The 17,986-nt window shown below is 46.2% G+C and overlaps 1 protein-coding gene across 12 annotated transcripts in view; it reads right to left on the bottom strand.

Moving 5' to 3' along the window:
- Positions 1–17,986, bottom strand: part of tns1b (tensin 1b) — a 320,096-nt gene that overhangs the window by 35,268 nt on the left and 266,842 nt on the right. For 9 of the 12 annotated variants that reach the window (XM_080456570.1, XM_080456568.1, XM_080456569.1 and 6 more), the window contains 5 exons: positions 13,846–15,138; positions 13,093–13,332; positions 10,935–11,018; positions 3,976–4,178; positions 2,690–2,831 (listed from right to left, as the gene is read on the bottom strand). In XM_080456570.1, coding sequence (XP_080312696.1) covers positions 2,690–2,831; positions 3,976–4,178; positions 10,935–11,018; positions 13,093–13,332; positions 13,846–15,138 — 1,962 coding nt within the window. The remainder of the gene's footprint in view (positions 1–2,689; positions 2,832–3,975; positions 4,179–10,934; positions 11,019–13,092; positions 13,333–13,845; positions 15,139–17,986) is intronic. The other 3 variants (XM_080456574.1, XM_080456567.1, XM_080456573.1) reach the window with 2 other exon arrangements.

Raw genomic sequence — 17,986 nt, 5'->3', positions numbered from 1 at the left:
TGATTGTGTGTGTGTAAACCGAGGCCAGGGGGTTAAAAAAAAATCACATTGGATTCAATCGGTTCACAAAGTGAAATTTGATTTCGTCTTCAAGTTTGACACGTTGCAGGCTTGTTGAGAAATCATTTCAGAATGAACCGTCTTATTAAGATCAAATTAATACCAGCTTTCTCTCTCGGAATCGAGTGAGCAGAGAGTGAGCTGACGTCAAGCCTGGTCTGCGTGCGTGCACGTGCGTGTGTAGTGTGTGTGCGTGCGCGTGTGTTTGTGTCCATTTTGGTAGCGCTGCTCTCCTGTGGCTCTCATGCTCTTCCAAAGCGATGCAGGGAGGAGGGTTTGTGATACATGGCGATGGTTCTCAACGTGCACCAGCGGTCCAAATGGACCCTTACAGGTCCATTTGGACCCTTATCCTGACGTTGAGAAACAGGGATACATGGGGTTGGGGGGATAGGGGTCAGGGGTCACACAGCTGATGCTAAGTGAGGGAGAGGGGGGCGGGGCCACACGGCTGACGCTGTAGGGACAGTGGAACTCTGACAGAGAGACGTGCATCTTCCACTTACCAAAGAATCCATAAGCAATTCTTTGTTATGGGCCACCTAGATGCCATACAGTACAAACTGTATACACTGTAATGAAAGACTCAGTTGTGTGCGGGGGCGATCTCCTCTAGGGCCGGCTTTTGTTGGTTTTAACGAGGGGTTCAACGGTTAATCGAACTAATCGATTTAATCAATATTGATAATAATAATCTGCTATTTTCTCTATATTTTATGCGACACTGTTGTAGGACAAAGTATCAAATAAGTGATTAATCACATTAACTGATTTGGTCGATTATAAATAACATATATTTTGATTTTTTTCTTCTTCGATTCATTGATATAAACACAATTCAACAAATTAGCAAAAAACATGATGAGTCTTGATGTTTCAATGAATCAAAAAGTCGTAATCGATCGAATAATCGCTGAGAAAATAATCGACGGTTGCGGCCTTAGTCTTAACAAGCCCCCAGGTCACGGCTAAGGCTTTGGTTTCCATTTACAATTAAATGCTTCTTCTAACAGTCGATAACCTCACACATTTACTGCTCGTTGGCTTTGTGGTGCCAGTTGGCGGGAACGTTTATCTAGGACTTTGAGCTCATCTGAGAGAAATCCCACTTTGTTCTCCCTGCTCTCCCGCAAGTGTAAGTATAAAACCAGCTAGCGTGGTTTTGTGATCTCATCATGAGGTCCCAGAAATACAAGCAGCGGTGAGAAGAGAAAAAAAAAGAGGCCATGCCACCGTTTCATGAACAGTGATCTACTGGCCCGGGTTCATCCAACACATTGGGAGAGATGACGTAAAGCAGCATAATAAACCCGATCGCTGCAGAGCGACGGTTCTTCGGTTGCCGTGGTTTATTTATCTGCGAGCGTGTAAGCGATCCGTATCACGCGATGTTCTCACTCTCAGCGGCAGAGGGGAAGTTTAAAAGCGGGTGTTAAAAATATAGTGGGCGTTTTTACGGGTGCGCCTCAAGGGGCATCTAGCTGCACGGACGGGGTTGGGGACGTAATTGGCAATCGACGTGTTACCTAATACACGTTTCTTGTTTTAGAGTGTGCATGAGAAGAGAGAGAGGGGGAGGGGGGGTTGCGTGGTACGGGGATCCGTCTCCAAATCTACACAGTAAAGTCTGGAGCGTTCGTTTGAAATGGATCCTTAAGGACGCTGCTATGTACCAGATAATTAGTGGGCTCTGAGTCTGTGTACCGCCGTATATTAACAGTATCTATTTACTCATCCTTGTTGTGTCCATCTTTCTGTCCGTTGTGTTGTTCCAGTGAATGCACTGTATGACTAGTATTATATCTCTGTCTGTCTTGTGCCCACAGGGTGACTTTGATTCAATGTCCGCCTGCCCATCTTTCCTATTCTTTTGAGCCTACAGAATGCTGACTGCGGGCATTCTTGCGAGGTAGGTAGAGAGAAGTGGGTTTCAGTGTTCAAACCAGACGTCACCACTCAGGCATTTTGATGAGCCGGAGCCTGGCCAGAGCTCCGCCACTCTTCCCACGAGGGGTGGAGACATTAGGTCATGGTTATACTTCCATTGGTGCGTAGCGAAGGTGCCCCTTCTTCAGGCCGTGCCAATCATGTCTTTTGAAATGTGCGTTTTTTTTGTTGTTGCACCGTTTAGAAACAAGAAGAAAGGTATTTAGAAAAAAAAAAGAAACAGGTTGGTAGAAGTTGGAAAAAGTCACATGAACATAAAAATATGCAAAGGCATTTTAGAAAGTTATTTCAGAATATAATTTCACGTGGTTTTGAGCTACGGTTGTATCATGATGTCCTATATATATATCCTGTTCATTTTTGCATCTTAAATGAATTGTATGATGAATAGAAGTTAACGTTTACTTACTACATATCTCAACATTTGGTTATACACCTTTGCGAAGGCTATACAGTTTACGTATACGTTAAAAACAACAACTAATCATCTCTCTTATTAAACGTATTTACTGATCACTCTTTGAGGATGATCTGGCAAACTGAATAACCCTGCCTCTTCTAACACAAACTGAGATCTTGTGATCTAAATAAAGCTGATTCTCTGCCTTTTTTTTTTATCGAACCAAAATGCCTAATTATTGAGCTCCACAGCGCCTTCTGTCAGCCGGAGGGGGGAACTTACACAGGTTGAAGTAAGGGGTTTGTGGCGAGACGGGAGGGAAGGCAGGGGTTTGGGGGAACACCTCACCACCAGCGAAAGCCGTGGGGCTGACAGGACCCCCCTCCATCTCCTCGAAGGCCTCCCGGTAGCTGTGCATGTGTCTCTGCAATGGTGGAAACAGGGAGCGAAACACACGCGCACACACACGCACACACACGCACACACACACACACACACACACACACACACACACACAGGTTTGTATTACTATACTTGTGAGGACATCAACATTTTCAGACAGAGATCTGCCCTTTTTCCAATGTTTTGCCATTTTTAACCCTATAACCCTAAAGCCGGAAATAGCCGACCTGCTATTGTCGGGGCACGTCACTGATGCACAAGTAAGTATAAATCAGCCTTAATTCCAATTCCAGACCCCAAAACTTAACCTCTAAATGTCAAATCTCAACCTTAAAGATGGGGTGCCATGATATTTTTCAACCCTAAAACCTGATCATACGGTATTATTATTATGTAAGGATTTTTTTCAACAAAAAAAAAGTGTACAGAAATTGTTAAAATTATGTTTTTATGTGGACACGCCTCCAGTTCATTAAGTATACCTGGTTCTCACCTTAGCACCTCCTCCACCACCTTAGCACCACCCACCTGTCCTAGTCCCTCCTCCTCCTCATGCCCACACCTGTTGTGTTATGATAATGAGGGGGAGGGTATGGCTTTGTGATGTCACTAAAGCGCTGTTTCTCTATTGGCACGTTTGACCCTCAAGGTTTCAGCCTCCAGGAAGAAACTCCAAATAGTCAGAGAAGACATAAAACACCATAAAAACACCACCGGGGGGCTTTATGAAGTTCTATCAACCTCATAGACACATGAAAAACAGAAAAAGTGCAAAACCATGGCACCACCTCTTTAACTCCAACCTGAATCTTTTCCTAATTGTAAGCCTCTAAAAAAAGAATTCAACCATATAAGCTTTTCTCTTGTTAGGATTAGTAAAATGGTCCTCACAATGTCTTATGTTGTCAATTTCTACAAGCGTGCACACGCACACACACACACACACACACGCTTTGATAGTGCCAAATAGACTAAAGCTCAATTCATACTCCATCATCGCACGTGGGTGCTGCTTGCCAAAAATAAACGATCTACATGGTAGATCATTTCTTTTTGTAGATTCGGTAGATTTACACAGTACAAGCTAACGAGGCGTTGCGAGGGCCGCCGTCATGCAGAGACGGAGTACAAACAAGGCTTATACGGCGGTGGTGTGTGTACTCTACCTCTTTTGGCCGCCCCCCTGGGTTCATGGCGATGGCGTTGAAAAACTCCGGGGACACGCAGCGGATGGGGGAGCGGACCGGGCCGTCGGGGGACGTCACTCCTCCTTCCTGGCCGTTCTGGTACTGCTGTCCCTCGCTGGAGGTGCGGTGGCGGGGCGCCGCCCCCGAGGGCTCGTCCAATGGCATTCCGCGTGCCTGGACGCCTGATTGGTTAAAACGAGACGAGTTAAGTTACATTCTGAGATTCTGCTCTCGTCGCTTTAGTCACGTCACTTCCATGCACCCACTTCCTCTTAACCACTTAAACCCGGAGTCACTCAGGGCTCTATGCTAGTGTATTTTCTGTTTTCTGTTTTCTGTTACTGTGGGGAAAGCTTTGGCAGAAAACAGCCGATCGACAAGCTCACAACGCGTCGCGCTGCGACGCGTTGTGAGCTTGTCGATCGGCTGTTTTCCTGCGAAAGCCTTCCCCACAATAAGGATGCTGGGGTTTAAGTGGTTAATGGCTCCATTATTAAAATCAAAGCCTGCAGGCAATTACATGACATGAAACACATTGCATTGTGGCTCCTACACCTATACTGTATCGACGTTACAGTACGCATGCAGATGACAAAAACATAGACATATCTTAAACACAGAGAGGGTTAAGAACAGTTTAGCTGCTCATCAAACTTTTTCCCAAACAAGTCTGCACTGTGTTTTGTGTTTTCTGGGGACAATGTCCCCTCTGAATGGCACATGTGACGTATCAGGAACTGCTGGTGCATTGACGTAAATCGTTTTTTTTTTCTTTCTGTTTTCTAGCTAATGTGTCAGTGATGTTTTTCTTTTTTTCCTGGAAGGACCTCAAAGGAGCCAGTATAAGCTCATTTCAGTTGAGCTGATTTGGAACTGGGAGAAATAACGACAAATGAGAGAGACACAAAGAGAGAGAGAGAGAGAGAGACAGACAGACAGACAGACAGAGACAGACAGACAGATAGACACGGATGATGCATTTGCTGGCATGAAACAACCAGGACTTTGAGTTAATACTTTTTAAGCCAATAATGTGCGAGCCTCGACTGGTGCGTGGAGCTATAGCAAAGCACAAACGTGGGCCAAGTGCGGGCACTGCCAGGGGTGAAATACTATCTGTGGCTGCCCTGTGCTTTGGAACGAGATGAAGGACGATGAGAGAAAGGACGACACACACAAAAGAGGGCTTTATGGAACGAAATCAGACCCCTCTCTGACAATGAGAAGAATGAACTGAATGGGGGTTATTTGTGCTGAGGAACATCTCCGTAGCATCTTAAGATTCCTCACGCTTGGATGCGTGTTCTCTGCAGATTGAATAGAGGACCACGGGGGACCTCCACAGTTACCTTGGGGGAGGGGGACACATACAGTACAGTAAAAGAGGGAAGACCTTGGGACGCGCCTTGTGTTTGGATTCACTTCCTGTGGTGTTCCAGAGACAAGGGTCTTCACCACTGCACCATCTCCCATCTCTGGGGGACAGTTTCCTTAAAGGAGCACTAGCCCGTTTTTCTAGTCTGAAGCTAGAAGCTTAAATCTGACATTGCCTTCACTCTAAGCGCTTTACAGGGGGGCGTACATACGTACGGTACCCGGTCTTCAGTAAACTGTGCAGTTTGGGCCCTTCGTCAATTAAATAAACATGTTTACATTATGGAAATATGAGGCACATTTCGAGTGCGTGATGCAATGCAAGTGTTGCCTGGTGTTTAGATCCCATAGCCTGAGGAGACATTCGAGCTGAACATCTTGTGTTGATTGATAACAGTCAGGCTGAGTTTCAGTTCAGTGAGTGACGACGCTCCAGCCATGTACTGGTGAACCAATCAGTTGAATGAAACTTTTCAACAAACTGTACTGAATGATTCAGTAAAAACAAAACTACGATAATTCCCACAACTACGTTGTTAGTACTCCTCACCAGTCACATCAGCTGTCAGCTCCTGCGTATACAGCTTGACAACAGCATGACAACGGTCCGAGGCGCTGATTGGCTAATAGTTAGACCCACCCCCACCCCTGGCGCCGATTGGAGAATCGCTTTTTCATCCGGGATAAACTGCAGGTTCAAAACACAATGCCAAACCAGAGACCTATTATAGCAGTCTACACAGTGGAGTGGACGGAGTCTATCTGGTCTAGACCCAGCCAGGTATACGTTTTTCAACATTACCTCTACAGTATGGGGTATTTGGTTATGTTTCATTAGCAGCCACAACACTGAGTGATATTATTGGAGCAGTCAATGGCGGTCACCAGGCTGATGCATTATGGGAATTGTAGGAATGCTGGGATATAGGCAGAAACGGAGAGAATGGGGAATTTTCACTCTCAAGGTTGGTTGTATCATAAATTTGTGTGGGTTATATCGAGAATGTTAACAACATACAATCCTCAGTGTTAATGTATCCATTTGTAACTCAGAGAGTGTACGAATGGAACCAAATGGACCCTTATAGAGAAGGGTCCATTTGGTCCCATCTCGTACACTCTCAGAGTTAAATTAACGGTAAGGATTTTACTGTGCATCAGCAATGCACTGAAACATAGCATGAGAGTTTCCCTTTAACCACAAAAGGCTGTAACATAGTCCAACAGAACCGGCTCGGTTTTTGGAAGGGCTTGCCGATCTGAAGTGAGTTCGAATAGGATCTCTTCACTAAAAATAGCCGATCAATAAGCTCACAATGCGATCGCATTGTGAGCTTGTAGATCGGCTATTTGATCTTTGATACAGTAACATCATGTCTCTTCACCGACAACGACAACAAACACTAATCAGTCAGCCGATACCGACCCCAAAAAACTGTGATCAATGGCTTCTGTCAGCCTTAATGCTGGCAGACACCTCCCATGGATGGAAAAGCATGCTGTGGACACACCCGAGTGCAAGACTGTTATGGAGACTGTGAAAAATATTTACGGCCTTTCTGCTCAACCTCTTTGTGGCCCGAGGGAGGAGAAAAAAAAGTAGAAGAAAATAAAAAACGTATTGGAAAGTTAGTGATAGTATTATCCCCGCAGCTGTGAGAGATGCTAACAGGCAGCTCATGGCTGGGAATGACGTTGGTTGTTGCCATGGAGTTTGGGTGTCTCACATGGATTGTCCCAGGCTCTCCCCCGTTGCCAAATGTCAGCCTGCGTATGTCTTCATGCCCGGTATTATTCGGACTAACGGTGGTTTCGAGAAACACGTGCCATTCACATGCCTTCTCTTAGTAATGTACGCACCTCCAATGGCCTGCCTTCAAACATGTGACATGGTCCTGGTCTGAAGTTGATTTGTATTGGAGGGGTGCAGAGCTATAAAATCATGTAGCCTGCACCCCTATCCTCCAACCCCTCCCTCTCCCTCTCTCTCTCTCTCTCTCTCTCTCTCTCTCTCTCTCTCTCTCTCCTTTTACTCTACTCACGTATGTCCATTTTACTATATACTTTATACTCCACTACATCTCAGAGGCAAATACTGTACTTTTTACTCCACTACAATTATTTGAAAACTTTAGTAACTAGATACTTTGCAGATTTAGATTATTATTAGAAAACATACCAACATACCAACTAAGGACTATATTTCGGCTATTCTACATCCTCACAATGCGTCACAATGCGTTGCTTTGTGATCTTGTAGATCAGCTAATTTCGAAAGAAGAAGAAGACGTTTTTTAATTGAAAAGTGTGAAAGGGACATTCTGCATAATTTGATATATCATACCTTTGTACTTTTACTCAACTAACATTTTGAATACAGGACTGTTACTTGAAACAGTGAATGAGTATTTCTACATTGTGGTATTGCAACTTTTACTTAAGTAGAAAAAATAAAAGAAATCACTTCTTCCATCACTGTCTCTCTCTGTCGTCTCGCACTAGGCCTGGAAACACACAAACCAGATGTACCCACGATGCACTGCTCTACAGCGGAGCACTGTCAAACACTGAGCCGTCGCCCTAGCAACCGCTAATGACTTCCAGCCGTTGCGGCCCCCAGATTCCCAGGACATATTTTTGGATCCTTTTGTTTGTGTGTGTGAGCGTGCGTGTGTGAGCGTGTGTGTGTGTGTGTGTGTGTGTGTGTGTGTGTGTGTGTGTGTGTGCGTGTGCGTGTGCGTGTGTGTGTGCGAGCGTGTGTGTGTTTCCCTCCCCCTCTCTTAGTTCTCAATCAATCCAGAAGGACGATATAATTTCAGAGCGTGTGCGGTGCGCTCCAAAAACATCAACCTGATAGCCCCGTCCTGAGTGCAGGGGAGCCTCATTCAATCAAGCTCTCGTACGTACGTGTGCACCTGTGGCCGAGAGAGGTTATCCTAGGTGAGAGTGAGGGAATTCCATTTCTGAGAGGTCAGTTCGGATCAATCGGTTCTCAACTTGTTAACCCTTTAAGACCTGAGGCGATTCTTTAAAAAAAATCTAAATCCTAACGGTTTTTGGAAAAAAATCAAAACTTTTTTTTTCACGATTTAAAAAAAATAGCAGATCTACAAGTTCATAGCGCGGCACTCGGTGCCGCGCTATGAGCTTGTATATCTGCTATTTTTGAATAGCCGAAGACATCTAAAGTGACACAGATGCGTTCCAGGTATCAATGGGTTAATATGGCATTCAAATTGGTTTAACCACTTTAACCCTATTTTATACTTCAGAAAAACTTTCAGCAGATCTACAAGCTCACAAATCCTAATCCTGGGGTTTAAGAAAAGGAAGTTACGACAAATAGATGGTGCAGTAAAAAAAAAAAAAAAAAAACAGCCGACGAGGAGTTCCCTCAGAACGCCTAAAGGTTTTACGCTAGGTGACTCCTCACAGCTGACCTCATTGGAAACTTGACCAAAGCCCTTCCAGCAATATGACCCATGGTTTACACTGTCAGAGATGGAACCTGGGCGTATAGCGACTGCATCACACCAAAAAGGATATTGCTGTCTGCGGTATACAGAGACCAGACTGGCCCCTGACAACCCTAGGGCCCTAGAAAAGAAGAACAATCTGCTCCGCAGCCGCGGCCGATGTCTCCCCGCGGACAGATAAGACCTCAGCCCCGTTTCCAACTAGGGCTGTGGTCTCTCTCCTGGATTTCGTGTCCTTTTGTGTACCTTTCTCTAAAATGTTCAAAACAGAGTGGTTGAAAAAAGCACAGACTTGAAAGAGGCCACTGTATCCTGGCCTCGGTATTGTTCCCCGAGTTTGGCAAAACGGATCTTGTGACATGCACTCTCCTGGCTCGGGACAGAGCCGCCTTTGTGCTTCCCCTTGTCTCGTTCTTGTGAAACTTTAACGTTACCCAATTGGGGTTTTTCTTTTTTCCCCCTCTCTCTGCTATGCAGTCAGGTTAATTCCCTAACCTTGAGGAGAGGAAGAAATGCTGTATCACACTGTCACTCCGGGCAAACAGAAATGAATGGAAATGGCTTAATCGTTAAAATGAGCTGGTTAGTCAGTTCATCGACCGATAGCAGAGACAGAAACAGGTATACAGTACATGTTGGGCTTGGGCGGTCAAGCAGGAAATATCACGATATCGCGGAGGTATCACAACACTCAACATGTATTATCGAAAATTGGCCTCAAGCCTTGTACATAATTAGAAAAAGGAAAACAAAAGACGAAAGAGCAGGCTCAACCAAAAAGAAAGACAGAAATAGACAGTAGTAGTATGGACAAAGGGAACAAGACCAGTGTTGGGTACACGTTACTTTTAAAAGTAACTTGTTATGTTTCAAGATTACTGCCATTAAATAAAGTAAGTAAGTTATGTTACAGGCTTATCTAATGAGAGAAGTAACTTGTTAGATTACTTTTAGATTACGTTTGCGTTAACGGCAATTAAAATCCCTTCATGATTTCTTGTGCAAGTTGTTCATATTGTCCACAGGGAGAGTAGGCTACTCAATGAGCCTACAGTACGTGTATTATTGACATTGCACGCACACCTGCAACTTCTGTGTCTTATCAAGAAGTAGGAAAATAACGGAAACACGCGCAAAATCGTCGGATGGATTTTCTTTTTCATTTGTGGCAACGAAAGGAACAGGGAAATATTTCATTTTAAAGTAACATAAGTAACGGAATTTATTTGAAAATGTAACTACTGTAAGTAACCTGAGTATTCTAATTGCAAAACAAACACGTCATGTTACTCTTTACTCAAAAGAAGTAATTTGATTACAGTAAAAGCAATACATATAGCGTTACCCTAGCTCTGGTCCACAGCGTTAGAAGGAGTTCTCCTTAACGCTATGGTACTTTTGATCCTTTCCCCTCACACCCACGGTAGCGCAGGCTGCGCAGACTCTCCTCTTTAGTAAAAATAAAAAATACACTTTCGCTACTCACCAAAACATTTTTTTTTGGGGAGTTGAAAGCCTACTCTACTTAGTGGGAACACTCTGAGCCCCCCACCTCACGTCTAAAATACACTTTTTGGCCAGAAAAGAAAATATTTCACCGGAAGGGAGAAAAGTTTTTGGTTACTCCACTGCGCCCTCCACAGATCTGGTCAATGGAATTTTTCTATTGACCAGATTTTTCCTTCCGGTGAAATATTTTCTTTTCAGGCCAAAAAGTGTATTTTAGACTCAGAGTGTTCCCACTAAGGAGAGTAGGCGTTCAACTCCATAAAACTGTCTTTGTTTTTGTGAGTACTGAGTAGCAAAAGTGTATATATTTATTTTTTACTAAAGACGAGAGGCTGCGCAGCCTGTGGTGCGTGCGCAAAGGAGCGTTAAGGAGAACTCCTTCTAACGCCATGGACCAGAGCTAGCATTGCCCCCAACACTGAACAACACTAATAGGAAATTTGAAAGCATTAAATGCAAAAGGTAAAATAAAAAAAGAAAGCACTCCACTGCACTCAAGACGCCAAGCAGATTAGGAGCGGGATTACAGATAGTCCTCAGGGGAGAGGAGGCGAAACAGACAGGCCTGGAGGAACCAACCAGAGAGGGAGTGAGAACGCTGGTGGTCAGACTGAGAAGAGGTCATGCTGCACAGCTTGACACTTCGGACACGAGCCGAGTATTCTGGGTAGAACAGGTCCATGGTGGGAGAAAAGGAGGGAAATGATGAATGATGAAGATTATGATTAAACGTAAAGAGAAAAAAATGTAATAAACTAAAAGGAAAATAAAGTTATGAGTTAAAATGAATAATTAAATTAAAGTTGGCAGCAGAAATAATAAGAATATTTTAGAGACAAAATAACCCCAAAAATTCATGAACATAAGAAACATTCTCAAACATTCCTAAATGTCACTCATGAATGCCAACTTAACATAAATGACGTCAATACGAACAAATGCTTTGCCCTTTTTCTGGATCTGGGCCCACTTCTATAGAAAATCTAGTTTATTATGTTGTTATATTATCATCAAAATCTTAGTGTTTTGACAATTATTTGGTGGCCCACTTGCAACATCCTCACGGACCACCGGTGGGCCCCGGCCCACAGGTTGGGAATCGCTGTTCTAATGGTGTGGCCCACCGGCATTTAGCTTTGTACAATATAAACACCTTTTCCCCTTAAATGGCAGTGAAAGAAAGCACACTAGTGCTGCTGATTCTAGGAAGGCTCGTTCTGGTGTTTGTTATCCATGCTCCGTGTTGATTTTATCCCCCGTTCCTCGCTCCCGCTCCGCAGGATGCCTGATGTGTTTGTCTAGAGACGGCCCACTTCCTGGAACTGAAAGAGGCGCACTTCCTGCTTGAGCCCTGTGAGCGACGGGGACTGACGACTTGACTGTCAGGAGATAAGATAAGCGCGGAGCGGTGTGTACACCCGCCACGGTCCTGCTGTCTGCACAGATGGATGGCAGCTCTCTCTGTGCTAACTGTTTGCTCTGTGGAAAATCACAGGTTTGCTCTCGACACTTTTGCAGCGAGGCTGTTCAAACAAATCGTTCTGTGTCATTTGCTTCTTATTTTATTTTTTTACCACTGCAGTACAGCAACTGTATTGTGACATTAATGGAGTAGCTCACCCCAAAAAATACTTATTTTCTATCAGTTACTGTACACACCCCATGAAGCCTTGAATTCATGGAGATTCTTTAGTTTTTGACCCATTCTTACGCCAATAATTTGACGACCGGCTGTGTTTCCGGTAGGAGACTCAATGGAGACTCTTTGAGTCTCTTACCGGGAAACACAGCCGGTCATCAAATTATTGGCTCAAGAATGCGTCAAAAACTAAAACTTCTCCATGAATTCAAGGCTTCATGGGGTGTGTAATTGATAGAAAATAAAAAAAAATTGGGTGAACTATTCCTTTAAGGTGTTTTCTGTTCAGCAGCTGCCATCATAAGCATCATGGCTTAGGAAATACTAACATAGGGTCCCAGTGAGGACGATAACATAGTGGCCTACACATTTTATGAATGCCTGCGCTTATTTGAAATGATCATCGCTAATACTCTCCATGTAATGTTCAAACAATTACTTGAGCCTCGAGCACATTCAGACTTTATTAAACAGCACGATATTGCCATTTCTACCGTTGGATGAAGGCTCTGTTGTGAGAGCCAGCTGTACCAGTGATTATGCACTGCTTGGGTGTGGCTGCACAGTAAAATCTTCCGTAGTTCACTTATCCAACTGCAACTCAAGAGAATTGTACAAATAGAACCCAGTGCCATTTGGTTCAGTTTGTGCACTCCTTGGGTTAAATGGACTCTGAGGATTTCTACTGTGTAGCAGCGTAGGGGGCCAATTCTCAGATTCGGTTCGGAGAAAAAGTCTTATGGGGCAAAGTTTGGAGCCCGAGCGAGTGTGGACAATGGGTGGATTGTGACCTCATTGGGCTCACATGTACGCCAACGCAACTTGCTCCAAAGCATGGCTCTTTTGAGCCAAGAAAGTCAAGCTGGAGTCAGAGGTGGATGTTCCAAAAGATTACACCAGAGAGCCTTCTTGGGGACAGAGAATCATGTGCAGTTCTGAGAGACGTGGGCGTATGCTTGGGTGTGCGTACTTATTGGTCAAAGATAATCTTTTGTTTTGCCAATATTATTGTCCCTATTGCACATTTGTTGCTAAAACAAAAAGAAACAAATTGTGAAACAGCAGTATACAGTCAGGTTTGTAATACTGACTACTTACCAGCGACGCGCTGGGCCACCAGGCCTTCCACGTTGAACACTTCTTCGGGCTCGCCGTCTTTGGGCTGGGGCGAGGACGACGCCGCGCTCGGGCTCCTCTGGGCGTCCGTGACGACGTCCGGGGACGAGGACAGCGTGCTGGCCGGGTAGGTGTTGATGGGCTTGAGCAGGAGCGGGCCCACCGCGTTGGCGGAGGGTTGCTGTGGGGCGAGACTGCTCCCGGATGGTTCAGACACGTAACCTTGAACAGTGGTGGAAAAAGTACTCAAATTATTTACTTAAGTAAAAGTACCAATACTGCAATATAAAAATACTTTGTTACAAGTAAAAGTCCAGAATAAAAAAAATACTTGAGTAAAAGTACACAAGTATTGGCATCAAAATGTACTTAAAGTACCAAAAGTAAAAGTACTAAATATTTGAAAATAGCCGATCTACAAGCTCACAACGCGTCGCATCGCGACGCGTTGTGAGCTTGTAGATCTGCTATTTTCAAATAGCCTAGGTATAAAATAGGTTTAAAGTGGTTAGTGTATGTTTCATTATATCATAATTTATATCTGAAAAGTAACTAGTAACTAAAGTTTTCAAGTAAATGTAGTGGAGTAAAAGTACAATATTTGCCTCTGAGATGTAGTGGAGTAGAAGTAAAAGTATTGAAAATTGGAAATACTCAAGTAAAGTACAAATACCTCAAAATTGTACTTAAGTACAGTACTTAAGTAAATGTACTTAGTTACTTTCCACCACTGACCTTGAACAGGGGCCGGCTCCGGGGTACCGGGCTTCCCGAGTGACGTCTGAACGGGCGAGGAGCGGTGGGCCGGGCCTGCCCCCGTCCCGGCGGGGTGGGTATGGATGGCAGCGTCGGCCTGGTACGAGGGCCTGGCCTGGGTCTGGGAGAAGGACGGCTGGGTGGTCACCACGCCGCCGTTCTCGCCCGGGGGAGCGCTTTGGGACTTGGGAACCGGCGAGCGCCGCGGCTCCAGGTCCAACATGAGGACGTTGAGGGCCTCGATGGACTGCTCGATCTCCTGCTGGGACGCGCTGTGGCGGTGGGGGAACTGCGGCAGGCTGTGGTGGGTGGGCATGGCGGCCGCGGCGGTGGGGGGAGGAGGCGGGCTGTAGCTGACCCCTTCCGTCACCGGCTCCTCGGTCACGCCGAACCGCTGCCACGCGTTGAGGCCGCGCTGGACGGCGTCCCTGCTGCTGGTGGTGCGCGCCGGCGCCGCCGGCATGGACTGCGGCTCGCCGGCGTACGACCGCGAGCGGCACAGGCCGCCGTTCTGGCCGTGGATCGCGTAGGCGGCGGGAGACGTCCCCGACTCGCTCTGCGTGGAGCTGACGCCCAGCGACTGGACCGATTCCAGGGGCTTCTCCGGGACGGTGCGCTCCAGGTAGGGCACGTGGTGGTCTCGCCCGTTGATGACCGTCTCCGACTGGTAGTACAGGTCGGCCGGCGTGGCGCGGCCCTCCGTGGAGGAGAAGGTCCCCAGGCTGTCCACGCTGTGGGCCTCCTGGCCGTTCGGCAGCTCGTCGTCCAGGATGTCCGTCTCGCGGTCGATGCCGACGTGGCCGTTCACGTGGACCTGGGCGGGCACCAGGTGGAGCATCCCCGCCGAGCTGCTGGGCGCCGACAGGTAGCCCTGCCGGTGCATGGGCCCCTCCAGGCCGCTCAGCAGCTGCTCCAGCTCCTGCTCCTCCTGAGGACTGAGGGGTTGTTGTTGTTGTTGCGAGGCGGGCGGGGCCTCGTGGTGGTGGGCGGGGTCGGCGGGCTCCTCCCCCTGGGCGGGGACTCGCGTCTGACTCACTGGCGCTGCCGGCGGAGGGGCCGCGGCGGCCGCCTCATCGGTCCGGTCGGTCTTGATGGAGGCGGTGGAGTTCCCCGAGTCGCTGCTCACCGACAGGGCGTGGTCGACCGCGGGCAGCGCGTGGTCGACGGCGGTGGGCGGGAGGCCGTTGGCGGTGACCGCCCCCTCCACGGATTCCTTTTTGCGGACTTTGGCGTAGAGGCTGCCGTCCAGTGGGCCTTCAGTATGGACCACCTCTGGTGGGAGAGAGAGCACAATGACAGAGCCTCGTTAAAACTTGATTAAGCTAAGATAAAGTAGTGTATGGCAGCCATACATCTGATGGTGGTCCGTGGCCAAATACTATTTGGGGGTCCTTGACATGAAAAGGTTTGAGAACCACTGCTTTACCTACAAAGCAGTAACTTTCCAAATCTAACAGTAGCTGGGAAAAGAGTGGAGAGAGAGAGAGAGAGAGAGAGAGAGAGAGAGAGAGAGAGAGAGAGAGAGAGAGAGAGAGAGAGGGGGGGGGGGGGGGGAGCTGCACGAGGGAGGCTACAAGTCCCGCAGTGTGAGGGCATTAACTATACTTAAACCCTATATGGTTGACCGGAGTCCCCTCAAGGCTCTGTACTAGTTGTCACTTGTCAGCAAACGCATTGTGAGCTTGTAGATCTGCTATTTTCCTGCGAAAGCCATTCCCCACAATACGGATGCTGGGGTTTAAGTGGTTAAGGGCCAGAACAGCTCCAGTTAAAAGTGGAGGCTGGCTCTGTGTTAGTACCTACAGTACTCTACCAGCCTCAGGAAATGAGCTGGGCCTGTGGCATGCACTGCGGAAAAAGTGGTGAAATCACAGCACAGCCCTGCCTCGCCTCGCCTCGCTTTCTCTCTCTAACCAACAGCTCTGCTGATCCACTGCCACCTGCATGAGAAACACTGGCATTGTCTGTCTGCGGTGGAATGGCTTTCTGGTAATAGGGCTGCAACTGTCCATTATTTACTTCAGTAGGTTCTGTCAAGGAGGACCCCCCCCCCCCAAATTGATATGTATTTGGCCATGGACCCCCCCCCCCCCCCCCCCATCTGAAAATATATTTTGTGCCAGGGACCCACCGGAAGAGAAGATTAATGTGTTTTTCAAAAATGTAAAAGAAAATGCAGATTTATACTTTGCCACACATCGGTGTCGTCGAAAATGTGTGAAAATAGCTGATCTACAAACTCACAACGTGTCGCATCGCGACGTGACGTGAGCTTAAAGAACTTAAAATTCTTTTGAGGCACTTTGTCTATAATGACATGCCCATAATAGGGATAGATGGTCAATCAATGATTTGATTAACTTATCGATTATCACATTTTTTTCTTATAATTGCTTAAATCGTTGTGTTCGATTAACTCTTGCACCTCTTACTTTCTTGATCACTTCTGTCTTTCGAGCTGCATGTCACGTCGACAATGTGCCAACCACTGATTTTTGTCTGTATGTATCGTTCGAGGCAGTGCACACACACACACACACACACACACACACACACACACACACACACACACACACACACACACACACACACACACACACACACACACACACACACACACACACACACACACACACACACACACACACACACACACACACACCAAGAACGCTCACACATGTGCGAAGGCATAAACCACACCCATGTCCACTTCCACCAGTTCCATAGTGGAGGAGAGGGGAGCCCCGACCAGAGCGACTGAGTCATGCCTGGAAAAATCTGCCTCACTGTAAGGAAGGCCTCGAGGCATTTCCTGTCCCCTGAGAATCCAAATAAAACAATACACACACACACACACACACACACACACACATGCACAAACACACGCACGCGCGAAAACACACTGAAAAGGTTACAGCAGAAGCACACGCAGGAGCATAAACACACTTCGTATCTCACTCATCCTAGCTCTCAAACACACACACACACAGGCGTGCACACACAAAGTCACACACATGCACGGCACACACGTGCCAAACCACACACGACACTAACAGAACTATCACTGTTTCCTTATCGCTATACATCACCAGTATATGCCTGGAGAGGGGGGAATCTAGACATTAAAATGTTACGATTCGAACAAAGACCCACATAAGAGCGTTCATGATGCACCACTTTAGTTTTCTGACACTTCACACAGGTCTATCTCACAAGCTCCCACACCACCCACTTTGAAGTATATCGTCTCTGTCGGGTGGAAACCTCATATGTCCCAAAACTGTTACTTTTCAGGATCCAAATTCAAAAATAGCTTAAGTAGCAGATCTACAAGCTCAAAACTTGTTGCGCCGCGTTTCGAGCTTGCGGATCTGCTACTTTTGATACTTTTGTGTGACGCTCTAGTATGGCTCAAGTAGGGCATTTATTTTTTATATTCTAGTATGGCTACTTTTAGTAAGTAAATAAGTCAAAAGAAATCTGAGTGCTTCTTCCAGCGCTGCAAGGAGAAATAGAGGGATCTTGCCAGATGTCACGGCACATTGCAGACCATGTCACTCTCTGGATGAGAGCTGGATGAATGTGGTCGGAGGAGTAAACCTCATCCGTTGAACGGAGGGACCAACGCGGAGACGCTTTCGATACGCTGCTGTGAGGCATGGCGGACGAGGACATAAAAATGCCAAAATGTCATGCTGAGAGCTGACGCATCGGTTCTATAAAAAAAAGCATAACCGTTCAAACTCAGCCCTATATCATACTTACTTCATTGTATGACCAATAGTGAAAATATTCTTTGCTATTTTTGATCACAAAACACATATTAACCACTTCAGCCCTATATATATTTAGGCCATTTGAAAATAGCCGATTTACAAGCTCACAATGCGTCGAGTTGCGACGCATTGTGAGCTTGTAGATCTGCTATTTTCAAAAGATGTTTATTTTGTTTGAACTTTTTTTAACTTTAACTCCTATTTTCAAAGGATTTTAATGAATTGTATACATTTCAAATTTGTGAAATGGGACATTCTGCATAATGAGTACTTTTACTTTTGGTACTTTAAGTACCTTTTGATGGCAATACTTTTGCACTTTTACTAAGTAAGTACATTTTGAA

Source organism: Gymnoscopelus braueri, assembly GCF_963280865.1.
Source record: "Gymnoscopelus braueri genome assembly, chromosome: 18".
Taxonomy (NCBI): Eukaryota; Metazoa; Chordata; class Actinopteri; order Myctophiformes; family Myctophidae; genus Gymnoscopelus; species Gymnoscopelus braueri.
This window is presented reverse-complemented; position numbering and strand designations above follow the sequence as displayed.